Source organism: Equus quagga, chromosome 17 (assembly GCF_021613505.1).
Source record: "Equus quagga isolate Etosha38 chromosome 17, UCLA_HA_Equagga_1.0, whole genome shotgun sequence".
In the NCBI taxonomy this organism is placed as follows: Eukaryota; Metazoa; Chordata; class Mammalia; order Perissodactyla; family Equidae; genus Equus; species Equus quagga.
In genome coordinates, this window is record NC_060283.1 from 11,675,811 (window position 1) to 11,692,542 (window position 16,732).

At 34.9% G+C, this 16,732-nt stretch overlaps 1 protein-coding gene across 1 annotated transcript; it reads right to left on the reverse strand.

The window, feature by feature from the left end:
* Window positions 1-945: 945 nt before the first annotated feature.
* On the reverse strand, window positions 946-15,034 carry MS4A13 (membrane spanning 4-domains A13). Its single transcript, XM_046644148.1, has 6 exons — window positions 14,981-15,034; window positions 12,860-13,000; window positions 9,484-9,540; window positions 8,410-8,529; window positions 4,312-4,407; window positions 946-1,008 (listed from the first exon to the last, which is right to left on the reverse strand). Exons 1-6 carry the CDS (start codon window positions 15,032-15,034, stop codon window positions 946-948), a joined length of 531 nt encoding a protein of 176 aa, XP_046500104.1.
* Window positions 15,035-16,732: the final 1,698 nt, after the last annotated feature.

Below are 16,732 nucleotides of genomic sequence, written 5' to 3' on the forward strand. Positions count from 1 at the left end.
TTCATACTCCAGAGCTTAATATACTCCTTAACACACAGTAGACACTCAATTAATATGTTGAACTGACAGACATGAGCTAAGTGCTGAAATCTTAGAACCATGAAATCTGATAGTATTAGACAACAATTGATGAAACCTCTTGAGAGACAAGGCAGAAACAAAATAGCACATTTAAAAGAGAGCCACATGTACTCACTGGCATGATTAATATTGCTGAGCAAGGCTTTCTGAAAGTCTGTTCCATCTTAGAAGATAGGGTGAATCTGAATTCAGAACAGATCTTTGGGAAATTCTCCTTATTGTGGAAAAGCTGCCTGCTTGCTTTGAAAAGCAATAGAACAGATGATCCAACCAATAAGAAATAAGAAGCAGGGGGAATGAAAGAGAAGGACAACAGCAGAGACTTTCAGGGCAGAAAGGAACTTTAATGAGGAGAGGAGCAGTCAGAGAAGAACAATGAAGGGACTATGAATGGATGCCTTTTGAGTCACACTTTGTTCAGGTAGGAGCCAGCTCAGGCAGAAGAACTCAGACTGAAATGTATTCTTTACTTGTAGGGACATAAATTATTTAACGTTTTCCTCAGAATTATATAATATTATGCTCCAAGTCTTTGTAGCCTGAACTCTAGAGACAATCACAAATCTTTTTTTATGGTCTCTTACAAAAGCTCCATTAGGGAGAGTTGACAGCTACTCAGAGTACCTAGAACATAAATTCTTCCTTGTAATAATAGCATATGTAAATAGGGAAAAGCTTTCCAGTAGGAGCCTACAAAAATATCTCTGGAGAGATTTCTCGAATACTTAGAGGAAAAATCCAATTTGTTTTGTATTTTCCTTTGCACAAAATCTGTGGGCTTTGTAGCAGCTTTGTTATGCAGAAATATCATTAGGGCCCCATCAGGTATGAGCACCAGGAAAAACTCTCACATTTCTAAAGTTTCTAAAGAGGGCTCTCAGCTTCTTCTATAGTAACAGTTGAAAGAGTATCTTCATTACCACGACTCTGAAAAAAAAATTAACCTCTTATAAATCATATCATGTTTCCTAAAATCATACATGTAATAAATACTTAGTTTTTAAAAAATAAGCAATATTGATGTTTATAGAATAAAATGTTAAAGTGCCATTTTTCCTCTTTATGTCCCATCTCTACCTCAAACCACTCTCTTAATTCCTATTGGACCACTTTTAATGTTTGGTATACTTCTAGACTTTTATAATAAAAATATTCATGATCTTCTTGAACATGAACAGATACCAGCCAGCACCCCAAAGGTCACTTTGTCATATTTCCAATTACTACGTATTCCTTCCCTCCAAAAGCAAATGTGATTTTGACTTTTAGGTAATCAATCCTTTCTTATCTTTCTAGTTTTACCAACTAGCTTGCATCCCTCTCTAAACATTAGGGTTTAGCTTTAGTTTTACATGGTTTCAAACTTCCTATGAATGGAATCATAAAGTATGCATTCTTTTGAAGGAGAGTTTAATAAGCTATAGAATTCATGCCTGACTCTTTTTTACTCTAACACCTTAATATGCTATCCCACTACCTTCAGGCCTCCATTATTTCTGATGAGAAGTAAGCTGTAAATCTTATTGTGCTTACACTGTACATGAAGAGTCATTTTTCTCTTGCTGCTTTCAAGATTTCCTTTTTTTTATTCATTTGGCCCTGAGGTGTCTAAGAGTGGATCTCTCTGTGTTTATTCTAATTGGAGATTATTGAGCTTCTTGGATGTATAGAAGTATAATTTTTAATCAAATTTGGGAAATTTTTGGCCATTATTTCTTCAAGCTTTTTTCCTTTTCCTTCATTTTCTGGGATTCTCATTAAGCATATATTGGTGCACTAGATTGTGTGCCAAAGATCTCTGAGACTCTGTTTATTTTCTTCTTTTTTTCCTGTTCTTCAGACTGGATGAATTGTATTGTTCTATCATGTTGGCTGATTTTCTGTCCGCATGTCTCCTGTCAGCTCCCATCTGCTCTTGAGCCCCTCTAGTGAGTTTTTCATTTTAGTAACTATATTTTTAAACTCCAGAATTTCCATTTGGTTCTTCTTAATAATTTCTATTTCTTTTATTGATATTCTTATTTAAAAAAATTTAACAGTATTACTGAGGTATACTTGATATACAAAGAACCGCACATATTTAGTGTGTATAATTTGGTGTATTTAAACATATGCAAATGCTATGACATCATAACCACAAGCAAGGTAAGGGACATTGATACTCTTATTTGCTAAGTTATTATCATCCATAAATTCTTTAAACATGTTTTCCTTTAGTTCTTTGAAGTCTTTCCTTTTTTTTTTTTTTTTGAGGAAGATTAGCCCTGAGCTAACATCCACTGCCAATCCTCCTCTTTTTGCTGAGGAAGATTGGCCCTGAGCTAACATCTGTGCCCATCTTCCTCTACTTTATATGTGGGATGCCTGCCACAGCATGGCTTGCCAAGTGGTGCCATGTCTGCATCCGGGACCTCAACCAGCAAACCCTGGGCTGCCGAAGTGGAATGTGCACACTTAACCACTATGCCACCAGGCCAGCCCATGAAGTCTTTCTTTGTGAAGACCAACATTTGTCTTCCCCTCCCTCCAAAAGACTGTATCTATTGATTGCTTTTTTCAAGTGTATGGGCCACTATTTCCTGTTCTTTGCATGTCTTATTTTGTTGTTGAAAAATGGGTATTTTAGACAACATATCGTAGTGACTTTGGATTCTGATTGCCTCATCTTCCCCCAGAAGTGTTTGTTATTGCTGTCTTTCATGACTTGCCTGTACTAATTTTGTGGAGTCTGTGTCCCTTGCAGGGTGTCACTTCTGATATATCTGCTCACTTTTTTCATTTTGTTATTTTTTTTTAAAGATTTTATTTTTTCCCTTTTTCTCCTCAAAGCCCCCCAGTACATAGTTGTATATTCTTTGTTGTGGGTCCTTCTAGTTGTGGCATGTGGGACACCACCTCAGCATGGTTTGATGAGCAGTGCCATGTCCGCGCCCAGGATTCGAACCAACGAAACACTGGGTCACCTGCAGCGGAGCAAGCGAACTTAACCACTCGGCCATGGGGCCAGCCCCTCATTTTGTTATTTTTAAGACTGGTTTCCTAGGGTTCTTCCCAGGTCAGCATAAGTGGTCAGTCAATGATTGGTCAGCTTAAACATCTTGTTATGGGCTAAATTCTATCCCCCTATGTTCATATGTTGGAAGACACTGAGAAGCCTCAAGCTAAAAAAAAATAAAATGTCACAGGCATCCACCATTCTTACTGAAGTTCAGCAAATTTTCTAAAATAAATACTTCTCAATTTGTTGTATGCTTTGGTAAATTTCCAGAATCTTTAAAAGGTTTATTGACAATTTTGTCCAGTTTTATCATTTCTTTTTAGGGAGATTTACCATATCCTCACTCAGCCATTCTGGAAGCCCCACCCATTCCCTATTCTTGGAAAACTTTTTTTCCATGTAGTCTCATAGTTACTTCTGCACTTCAGTTAGTCCTTGCTCAGTGGTCTTCCCTTACAATCCTATGTAAAATAATCCATGCCTTATCTCCTTAAGCTGTTTGTTTTGTTTACTCCATAACATTTTTCTACTTCCTCAAATTATTATATATATCATTTGTTTACTTGTTTATTGTTTTTCTCTCCCACTGGAATGCAAGCTCCCTGATGGTAGGGATGTTGTCTTGTTAATCATTGCATCCTTTGTGTCTATTACAATGCCTAGTAAATAGTAGGCACTCCATAAATATTTGTAAGAGAATGAATGAATGTTACATATCTAGTTTTTTAAGATTGTGAGAAAATAAACATTCTCATAAACTTTTGTGGTATTGTGAATTATTACAGCATTTTGGGATGTTATTAAACTTGCAATTACACTTCCAGAAGGCATTGTTTAGATATGTTTTATAATGAGAAGATGTTTATAATAGTTGAGAAAAATACATGTGACAAAACAATATTAATATGATCACACAGGTAGTAAAAAGGAAAACTGTATGTGTGTGTGTACATGTATCTTTTAGTGTAGATTTGGATGTGTGGATACGATGAGGACTACATTAAAGAGGGCAATAATCATTTTTTAACTTTTTAATACACAGTTTCATGTATTACTTTTGTAATTTTATAAACAATAAAAATAAAGAAAAAATTAAAAAGTAAATGATATATTATCACATATTCCATTTTTATTAGTTCTAAACAAACTGTATCAGTGCACTTCAACTCCTCATAGTGTTCTTACTAGAAATCAACATCTCTTGATTTGCCAGAGAGTAGATAAACACTTACCAAACCAATACAGCCAAAGATCGAGTATGCAAGTGCAATAGAAACTTCCAGGGGGTAGGTGGACAGTAAAATAGCTGAAACTTCCCTCCCAAGTTTCTGAAACCAGAAAATAGGGAGAAATCTTGCATTACTATCTTCAGTTAAGTGCAAATATGTTCATAGAAGTAGCTCCTAGTATGAGAGTCAAAGAAAAGAAGGAAAATAGGAAGAATAAGTAAGCCTCCTTCACCAGTTGATTTCCCTAGGCATTTCTACTCCTTTGCCTTCTGCTCCACTTTTCCTAGCTTTCCTTCCCTCAATTCATTATCTACAGCTTCCATTCTTGATCTTCATCGCTCAGCATTCTTGTCTCACTTCTCACAACTCTTCATTTTCATAATTCTCTTTAGCACAGAATCCCTAGCACAGTTCACTATCCAACTCTTCAGTCAATAAGATTTGACCCTCCTAACTCCAATGACAATATGGCTACCAAGAGGTTTTATCAAGCAATCCTCATGTATTAAAACAGCTGTTATTAATTACAAACCTACTTAAATTTACACGTGTGGTGATGAAAATCTCACATAGAAATTGCTATAACATCATATGGAAAGATAAGCAAATTCAATAAGAGTTCAAAGAACATTTCACTTGGGAGTATAAAGTGATTGCAATTGCTGGGATAAATAAAGCAGAGCTCTTCTGTTGCTATCAGAAAGATATTTTCAACTACATATCAGGATTAATGATACTGGTAATAATGCTGAAATAAATGTAGTTTTTTGTACTGGCTGTGGAAAGACAAGAATGATATTCAGACCTAGAAAGAAAAACATTCTAATTCTCTCTCCTTCAATTTCTTCTCTTCTTCCTTCTATTTTTTTTTCTTGGGGGGGAGGAAGATTGGCCCTGAGTTTACATCTATTGCCAACCTTCCTCTTTTTGCTTGAGGAAGACTGTCGCTGAGCTAACATCTGTGCTAAGCTTCCTCTGCTTTATGTGGGATGCTGCCACAGTGTGGCCTGATGAGCGGTGCTAGGTTCGTGTCGGGAATCCAAACCTGCAGACCCTGGGCCGCTGAAACGGAGCACACAAACTTAATCACTACGCCACAGGGCTGGCCCACGCCTTCTCCTTTTTCGTTAGGTTTACTTAATATCTTTTATATGCAAGAAACTATTAGGTGGTAGGGATTAGATGGTAAGAATGAAATGACAAAAGATTCCTGCTTTTTCAAAGTTTATATTCAAGTAGAAAAGACAGAAGACAATATAAGGTAACATATGTTAAGGGTGAATATGTCAAAATGACTAACAGGAGGTTCACCCTGAGCCATCCATATCTAGGAAGGCTTCACAAAGAGGCAGGACTTTTGAAATGAGGGCAGGACTGAGAAAAATGAAGGGAGAAGCAACATTCTAGGCAGTTTTAAATTTTTACTTACTTTTTCTTTGTAACCTACCTTGTTCCAGAAAGAATTTAATAGCACAAATTAAAAGTATGACAAAATAATTAATAGAGACAAAAAATAGAACAAATAATATGGCTAAAATACATATCACATGACCTACAGTTTGATAATGTGAGCAAAAACTGAATGCAAGAATGAATATAATACGTTCTGAGATGATAAAACAAGTTTAACTCAGGTGTAGTGTTTATTCACAAATGGTGTTAACAGGAGGATAAAGAAAAGGCTGTACAGGGTTGGAAGTAGCAAGATAAGAATTCTGATTTAATTTTGTTGGCAGAAACACAATCATAGCATTTTGGCTGGAAAGTGCTTGTGACCTCTTAGCTGGTAAAACTGTAAAAAGTCATTTTGCCCACATTCCTTAATTTATATGTGTTAGTGTTATTCTCAAACTCTCCCCTAAAAGCGACAAGATGCCTGCCAAAGAAGTTCAAATAGGAAAACAACAGAGAGAGTGGCTGAGTTCTTGACACAGGATTTAAACCTCTGAATCCAGCTTAAGTCAGTAAGTGCCCTTTCTTTGTTTAAGTCAATTTGGGTTGTATTTCCTGTCACTACAGCCAAGAGAGCCCTAATTAATAAAAATCCAAGTAAATAATAAACAATTTTTGGTGCTTGGGAAGACAGTAGAAAGAGAAAGGTGAAGGATTACATCAAGGTTTTGAGTCTAGGAGATTGAAATAAGGCCGGCTTGCAGTTCAGTACTTTAGAGGAGGTAAATATTTTCCATTTCATATCTGTTGAGTTTGAGATAAAGACAATAGAAGCATATCCAAGTAGAAGAGTACGCTGGCTATGAGAACAACAGCTTGGTGTTTGGGAGCCAGACAAAGCAGTTAGCTAACAGGTATGTGTTAGCATTTCTCCATTTACACACGAAGAAACTAAGAAACAGTGAAGTTAAGGAATTGTCCAAGGGGTCACAGACAGTGAATACCGAAGATGGTGTTTGGATAAAGGCAGTCTGGTTTTGAATTAATACTATTAACCATTTTGCTATGTGGGGAGTATATTTCAGAGGCATACACTTTTTGGGATAGCTGAACCTACCTGGGAATACTGATAACTTCATGAGTTTGTGGATTTAGCCAAGCCACTTGCTTATGCTAGAAAAGTGGGCATATGGAAAATCTTGTAATTGTGGTAAATGTAGGTAAATATAGTAAATGTAAGTCTATAATTCGACAGTGCCTCTAGGAAAATATGGTGGGTTAGAGCTGTAGGGCTAATATACAAGTTCATTTTGTGTAACTAATCACAGCAAATAGAGCTGAAATTTATGTGTTTGGGAGACTGTGAAACTGATAATTAATACTGAGTTCAGGTCAAATAAATACAGTCTACAATGGTTTGTAATACTGTTTGCAAAAGGTAGGTCCTGGAAATTATGCCATATCATCTTCAACTGACGATTATAAGCTTATGAATACAAATGGTAAGCTAAAATAACTTGAAACAATTCTACACTTAATAATTTGATTTCCCCCTCCCTATCTCTGTCCCCCAATTTAGAATTGGAGATATCTAGATTGGATTTCCAGGGGAAATGGAAAATTTTATAATTTATAGGGAAAATCTGGTGCATACTTATTTAAATCAATACATCATTCATCGCACACAATCTATTTTGAGGGATTACTGCATCCTCTCTCATCATCTCATTGCCGATTAGGCTTCTGTTCTCCACGCTTTGATTCCTTCTAGTGACGGTCCCCTTTGTAATACTGTATACTATAATACAATATTATACAGCATAATGCTGTATACTATAATATACTCAGGTATGGGGGTTGTACAGGAGAGGAGCAGCAAGTTTATCCCTCACCTGCAATGACTCTTCTACTCATTAGATTTAGTTTTGAATGAAAACTTTCAAATTGTTACTATTTTTTGTTGTTCCATAACGAAGAGGAGCTCCACTCCAATCTGTTCTCATTTTAAATGGATGATTTTTGTAAGCATTGCTAAAGTCTTTTGCAGCACTAATATTCTGGGATTCTGAATTTAAAGCCAACGCAATTGAAATAAATCTATTGTGGTATCAGTAAAGATATTCACATTTACCTGAGAATGTCACTATCTTAAGAAGAAATAAACTTTTTTCTGTGGTACAAAGTATGTGATTGGATATTCAACTAAATGAAAGCAAGATAGATTCATACATATTTAGCATTTGGGGACTTAAAGCAAAATTCACGCAAGATACAAAAATAGGCTGTGTATGAAAAGCTCTATGTTAAACCAGAAATTACCAGGTGTCTATAATCCCAACTATATGCATTAATAGCAGAATTCTTTTGTTGACTTTGGGAATGGTTTTAAAGTCTAGGATTATACTTTTCTTTCATTAAGAGAATCATCAGTGACCCCTAGCCTAATGCATAAATAATTATCACGGAAGCCTTCAAATTTTTTACTTGCTTTATTTTAATTGGGCATGTCAAGATTTCAAACATTCTATTAATCTTTACCCAAAAAATCACATTAGAATTATTTTTGAATTAAAACTTTCAATGAAGAGCTTACTAAATCAAAGAATTTCGTGAGGACTAATAAAAGCCTTATTTGACCTCCTAAGGCTTCAAAACCTCTGAAAAGAATCATTTTGAAATTAAGATGTTCCTATAGAATTGGTCACTTACCGCTTGTCCATAATTCCTATATGACACAGACTCAAAGTTAACCAACTCCATTATTGTTATAACTGTCGCAGCAATTGCAGTAACTATGCACAGGATGCTCGTGACCAAAGCACATGTGATCTGAAAAGAAGACACAGCGCACACTTATTACATTTAGAATAAACTCTTTGGGTAAACAGTTTGTATTGCTGGAAAACATCATCTAGTTAAAATTTTGATCTAGTTTCTGAAGCTTTAGAAGTGTTGGTATGCTCGCCATTGGAGTAAAATATTTTTCTGGTTTACATGAAACTCAGTTAATCTGGAGCAAAAACTGAAATATCATCACACCAATAAGCATCAATCTTCCATTTAGGTTCAAAAATATTGTATTTTACAATCTCCTGAGTCAGTTGGAAGAAAGACTTATATGATTTGAACCAAAGGAGTTCCACTGCAAAAAGAAAAAAAGATGGAAAATGCTGTTTTTAGAAACAAGCCAAATAGGATTCAATGATTTTTAATACTGGGTTTTCATTCTCTAGGGAAATCCATCAATATCTTTGGATATCAGTTTTTTATCTGTACAATTATGAGATCAGATACCTTAATTTCTAAGGTACCTAGTAGCTTTAAGATTTTAGGATGTTTTTCCTTCCAAATCTTTTCACCTATACCATAGATGGATCTTTATTCTGGACAGATCTTCTATTTTGTTACAAGATAAAATCCTATTCCCAAACTGGATAGTTAGGAAAATGAAGTTTTACAGTGTTATGTTTATATATAAAGGCATTAGGTCCTACTAAATTTTTTCTAATAGTAAAGGTCATACAATGTTAAAAGAAGGTAGAATACCAAACCAAAAAACCCCCCTACATTTAAACTTAGAAACCTTTACACAATCATGATTCTAATTAATATGGCATGTTTGTCTACATTAAATTATGTGCGCTGGATTTTCACTTAATTCTTTAATTTATTTTACAGGTAGGGTAGATTCCTTCATTGTTTAGATACCCACTATTGTTTCATTAAAACCTATTTATCTTTGTGACAAGCGATTTCTAGGATACCCTAAACATTTCAACTTACCAGTCTTTGATTTGGATATTTTGTTGCTCTTATTATGGACACTCCTGAAATGATAAACTGGATATAAAAACATATATTTATAAATACTCATTGATAATGCTCATCAACGTAAAATGTACTTTTAACAACTCCCTTTCTAAGTCAATTATTTTAAGAATACTAAGAGTAACAAAATATAAAGAAATTTTAGTAGGAGAGGTCAGGACAAGTTTCCATCATATAGTAATCACTTGAAAGGTAGGGTCACTAATAACTGAAATATTTAGGAGCCAGTGGGCAGAATTTAGGTTGTGGTATATGCCAAAGATGACTTAAGCAGTCCTGAATCAGGGACTGTTGTATTTCTGTGTATGTTTGTATTTCTGTGCATGTTTTCTGAACTTATTCAATTATTACTTCTAATGCTATCCTTCCTAATGAGAAGACGCTATTGAGTGTAATTACTGTGTACATATCCAGATGCAAAAAGAGTGGTCCATGAGTCTATTCCAAATTGTATTTGTACAAAATATATCTCTTAACTGCGACTGTAGCCATTATTAAGGTTATAGCTGCTATTCACATTTTTGCCTTTGTTTTCTAAAAAGAGGTTCCATTATTTCATACTACACTACTTTGTCTACTTCCCAGAAGTGTAAAGATATGCCATATTATTTGATGGTGGACTGCACAATTCCCTTGAAATATTCCTTTTGTCTTATCTGTTTCAGTGGCTTTGACAAAGATCCAAGTCAAAGGCTAATTTGTGGAAAAATAGCATTCATGCTATATGTGATATATAGAAAGGCCAAACCCAAAGCTTACTAACTCCTCAAGGATAACTTAAGTTAACACGCTCAGCACTTCATTCTGTACCAAAAGCTGAGATTTCCAGGGAGGTACACAGTGAAGGGAAGAACTAGTTCAGAATATAAAGTGAAAATATCTTGTAAATTTTAAACTTGAGTGCTCTTAACTAGATTACCAAACCATGTGCTTTACAAAATGCTTTTCAAAGTTGATGACCTAAAGGAGACATTTTGCATTCGTCTAAATTTAATTGAAATTTTAGATGATTTATTCTAGGAGCTAAATATGCTATTTTTATAACATGAACAATTAAACACTGAAGGTCATGAATCATTTATCTGGATTTTGTCTGCAAATGCACAATTTTTAACCTATTGTTTTCCAAGGCAATGCTTTGACACTTATGAGTCAATGTATAAAGGCAGGGAATCTCCTAGAGGCCACTGCTTCCTCTACAGCCCTCTCAAGTGGTGGCCATCTTATCTCCTACAGCCCTTATACCATTGGTTCTAAGCCTGGGGTAAGTGGTCTCTTTGCTCCTTATTGTTACTTCCAACCATTCCCGCTCCTCCAGCTTTGAATCAAACATTATTGGATTTTATAACCGACTATCCCTCCCAGTTGAAGCCATCTATTGACCCTTTGGTTGCTCTCTCTTTCTAGGTGATTTTAATTCTTGTCTCTCTAACACCTCTTAATCTTTCATAATTTCAGTATATACATATATGATCCTTCTAAGACCCTGGGCTTGTGGTTCTTTGCATTTCTTTCCTCCTTATCTTTTGACTCCATCCTATCCCAGTCACTCACTCCCATATTCATTGTCTTATCCTTGTTTCTGCCAATAAGTGTTAACACCTGTCAAATTTCAGTTTCAAGTATCCCACTTATATCTTTCTAGCTCATGCCCTGTAGTATTACAACTCTAACAATCCTTTGACCCCAACTGGATCTGTAATGTGAGCCCCTCATCTGTTATATTCTCTCCATCACCAGCTTAAATTCCATGGTCAACTATTACAAACACTCACTTATACATACTCTCAACTCCTTTGTACCCTTCTTGTTTGATCACAGTTGCATGATTAGACCAAAATCCTGATTAAATGCAGTTTTCCTTCTTACTGTACACCTGCACCCATGCAGCCAAACATGGCCTGAGAAAGACACACAACCATCTTGACCCATCTCACTATCCAATCATGTTCCTAAAATTTAAGTGAGCCCTTCATGCTACATGACAATCAAACTTTCTCACAATCCATGCACTCTCTTACATTTCCTAGATAACTGTTTTATATTCTTTCCTCTCTCTTCAAGCAACCAATCCATTCTCTGATTCTCAGCTCATGATCTTGCTTCCTAATTCACTGTTTGAAGCCATCAGAAAAAAGTTTCACAAGTTCCCAACACCCCATCTACCTACCTATCAAAATCTGTCCTTTCTCTCTGTTCCTCTGCCTTTCCCTTTTTACCTATTTACCATTATTTATATTAAAGGTGGATAGTTCTTTGTTGTGGGGCTGTCCTATGCATTGTAGGATGTTTAGCAGCATCCTTGGCCTCTGGCTACTAGACACACATCCCCAGCTGTGAAAACCAAAAATGTCTCCGGACATTACCAAATGTCCTCTGAGGGGCAAAGTCAACTTTAGTTGAGAACCACTGCTAGAGATGAACTGTCCATGTTCCTAGCTATTTGTGTATTAAGATTCATTATCTCTTGCATACACGAGTATATGATTCTAATAATCCTCCCCTCCCCCAACTTATCTCTTATCATCAATTTTCTCTCTTCTAGTTCAGTCCCCTCAAGAAAAGACATGATACTTCCAACTTATTGAAACAAAATTTCCTCTCTCTTGACCCAAATTTCCCCTAGTTACCACCTGATTTCTCTATACCACATTACACCAAAGTCCTTAGAGGAGTCATTTGTATTTGCTCTTTATTCCTCTCCTCCCACTATTTCTTAAACCACTCTAATCAAGCTTTTGCCCCCTGCCCCATTCCACTGAAACTACTTGTCAGGTTTACTGCTGGCATCCATACTGCTAAATCCAATGGTTAATCCTCAGCACTTGTCTTATTTGACAAAATAACAGAATTTAATATAGTTGATCTTTCCCTACTTCTTTGTTCACTTGGTTTCGAGGATGCCACTCTCTCCAGATTTTCCTACTACCTTTTGGCTGTCTAGAAACCACAGAAGAGTGCAGGTAATGGCAAATTTACGAAATGTGAGAGGATAGACTCATTATGTGAAGAAGCTAAAGTAAAGACCCTAAATATGAAAATTACCAATGCTAAGACTCTTTGTCTTTTGCATACCTAAGGACAATCTAACCTATGGTTGTCATTGTGTGTTCACTCTTGTATGCACATCTCTTGTAATAGCACTGATAAATTAAAGGTGCTCAAAAAAATATTTGTTGAAAAAAGGAATTTGATTTTGAATGAATTACCAACATGGGATTTAGTTAAAGAATTCTCCTGAAAACTTTGTTTAGAAACTGTTCCCTGTCTTCCACTAGTGGCATGAATATTATTTACTGAATGATTAAATCATATAAATTATTCTACTCACAATAATTCCCCATAAAGAACATCCTGTTTTGTAAGTTATAGGTTCATACTTCCCAAAGACTCCTTTTATTTGTCCCATATACAAGACGAATAGGAAATACCACATGAAAACATGAAAGATGCCGAGCATAATCTGCATAGCCTGTGAGAAGAGAATGCTATTAGTACTGAAACCAAGGAATTTATAACATAATTCCAATAAGTGTTAATTATGAGCAATATTCAACACTTTTACAAAAGATAAAAGTAAAATAGCAATGCACTTAACCATGTATTTCCTGGTTTGGTTAGCCTCAAAAGAAGGCCCTAACTGAAGTTCACCAAATAGAAATCAGGCATACCTGGAACATCAGAAAGTTCAATAATAATTCCGGCCAAATCTCCTATAAGAAAGTTGACAATCCAACTCTACTACTGGCTATCCTCCCTATCTATCAAGTAACGGCATGAGAGGAGAATACTGAAGGTACTTGAGAGAATATGTGCTTACTAATCTATTTGGATGCAGGAAGCCATATATCCAATATTTTCTTGTACATTAGAAATTGGTATGGATCTTTTTCACAAGTGTGCTGGGGTGAGGTCCAGTCCAACACAGAGATACAAAGAATATCCAAAGTAGATTTGCTTGCATAAGGTCTTCCTATTGGATAGCAGATGGGTTAGCATAGGGGAGAATTATTACTCAACTTTAATTTATAGGAGGATAATTATAATCCCAGTAAGTACGTCCCAGTAAATTTATTTTTGAATTTATATATGAACTGAGATTTCACATACTGAATCACATTTTAAATTACTTTTTAAAAATTTCAGAGGCTACATTATTTTTATTTTCATATAAACTTTAATAGGAAGCTATTTAATGTTTTGACTTTAATAGTTCCAGCTCGTTGTAAAGCAAGTAGTCTACAAAACACATAAATGCAATTAGCTAATATTAAAGATACATTTTCAGGGGTTTTTTTTTTGTATAGAAAGACCACTTTTTGGGTACAATCTCATACATTTTTATAGATTTAGAATTTAACATTTGCTCGGCATCAAATTTAGAAGAATGACATTTTTTTTCCAGAAGTACTTTGGATTTTACTGGGAGAAAATCCTCTACTAGATTGCAAAATCTTCAAGGGCCTGGACTTTGTCTCGATGTTGTCACTAGCTTCCAATATGGTCCCCAGCATGGAGCAGGCATCCAGTAAATACCTCTTGTATAAGCACATCAGTATCACGAACATTAATGACTTTCCCAAATGTTAAAGGGAGTGAGTGGGCTTGAAGAATAGTGTCTCCTTTTACATGATTGGCAGTGGTTCTATATAAAACTATGAAATATCCAAGTAGCCAAAGCTTGTAAAGAACTCTACAAGAAAGAAAGGCTGCTAGTGTGTGAAGGACACACTAGATGGGTTTTCTTAATTGAAAATGGCTCTTAACTTAGAGTCAATGAATGGGTTCCACGAGGTCATAGGCCTCCCGCTACCCTCACACGCAAAATGAGTGTAAAAGATTATGATGTGTTTATGCATCTGGGGAGAAGATTCACAGTTTTCTTCCTATGTCCAAAGGGGTCTGTGACTCCAAAGAGGTTAAGAACCTCTGCTGAACACTCAGGCAGGAGACAGACACTTGGTCTATACACCAGCCAAATCCCAAGGAAAAGTTCACAGCCAGTGGAAAAGTGTTTTCCCCTTCAGATGTGAAAGAGCATGATATTCGCAACGCCTTGGAATTTCTTGAGATAGATAAACTCTCTGTTTATAACTTACTAGAAGAGAGAAATTAATAATTATCCTACTGCATAGACATCAGTAAAGTGATTAAAAGAGATCAGCAATAGATCTCTCTCACAGTTAAAAAAACTATCTTTTTTCTTTTATTCTTTTGGATTTAGCTATTACCTTGTGTATGTTGATTTAGACAGTATGCTTATATCTAAGCACATATTTGTTCATGAACAGACATGAGATCAGTCAAAATTTGTGGAATACAACCAATATTAAAAAAAAAAAACTTTTACCCTTCTGACTTCAAATCTTCCCCTCTCCAGATCCAAGATTATTCCTTATTAAATTGAAATAGCGCATGATCCTGAATTTAGTCAAAGCGAAGTCTTACTTACCCCTAAAACAAGACCATCTGCTGTAGAGAGTTTCGGACATCTACATCCAGCCATACTCCCAGCATTTCCTCTAGATGATTATGTCTCTAATCTTAGGTGATATTGTTATTAGTAAGATTCTAAAAAAGAACACAAAACACATATACATGCTTTGCTCAAAAGAAAATACTTTAGGTTGATTCTGTTTTGTAACCACCTCCCCAAACTCAGAAGTAATAACTTTCTTCTTTCCATGCCTTAATTCTTAGAGGCATCAACTTATATCCATCTGTTCTGAATAACAGCTTCCATAACTGAAAAGCCTCTCTCCACGACTAAAAAAAATACTAGCATATTACAGATATTTTCTCTGAGTAGCAAAGAGTCCCTCATTGATAAAGTATAAAGAACACCTAAGGAACAGTGTTAGAGAATTTTCAGTAAAGCTTTTAACAATTCATTTGCAATTCATAATTAATTCAATGCAATTCATAATGCTGTGTTTGTATTTTCAAAACCAAGTTCTTGTACTTAAGTTCATCACTTAACTTGTGATTTTTTCCTGACACATACCTGTAAACTAATTCTTTCTGTGTGAAAAACCTTTTTCTTCCATCAGACAACTTACCAAAGTCGCTTCCACAATCCTAAAGGCTTCTCCTATTCTTTTTTGTTTTTTTCCTGTTATCCTGGTATTTCTCCCTGGTGTTTAGATCATCTTCTTATTTATATTAAGATGAAAACCTGGCTAATAATTGTATCCTCTTGTAGATCTGAAATTACATTGTTCTACATCTTCTAACATTTCACACTTGGGTCAATAACGTGAGTCATGCCATTTACTGAGATGATCATCTAATGGAGGATCTTAAAACTTGAGCCTCAGTTCTTTCAGAAAAGAGAGAGTTTGACTAAATGACTTCTCATTTCCTGCACCCTTAAAATCTCATGTCTTGATTATTTCCATGAGTCTCTGGTTTCTAAAATTGATTTTCTGAATGTTTCTTAACTCCATAAGGTCTATTCTAGAGACAAAGCAAGCTAGATAAGAATACAAGAGCTAATGATAGCAAATAGAGAAAGCAGTATGTTAATAAGTATAAACAGTAAGCTTTATATAGTCAAACACCACCTCTGAAAAATACCAAAGAAAAGGTATAGGTTTATAGGTAACCAACATTAATCACTCTGTCATGTTTAAATAAAAGTCGCAGAATTACAGAATTCATATATAGAGAGTAATGAGGAAAAGCCATATCTAGATTGTCACTTTTCACATAATAATAAAATAATAAATATATTATTTTATAATTTTAATAATAAATGTATTATTATTAATAAATTATCAATATAATTTATAATTTTTATATATTTATACTATATTTATATATTTAATAATATGCATAATATATAATAATATAATTTATATAATATAAATTATAGTAAAAATACTAAAATTAATAGTAATAAAAATAATAAGCCTTTTTGTGTATGTAGAAAAATTATTTTCACATTCATAGTTGGTAGTGGAAGCACCAGGAGTGACTTGGGAAGTAGAATATTTAGTATCACTATCATTTCCATCAGGCCTCCACCAAAACCAGCCCAAATGAAGTATTCACTAAAATACTAAGAAAAAAAAGGGTGTACGTGTGTGTTTAAAATCCTCAGCTTAATTGATGGAAAAGAGAAACTACGAAATGCTACAATATATTCCTGGAATAAATGATGTTTAGAATTTTTAAAAAAACATTCTAAATTTGGTTACTCTAC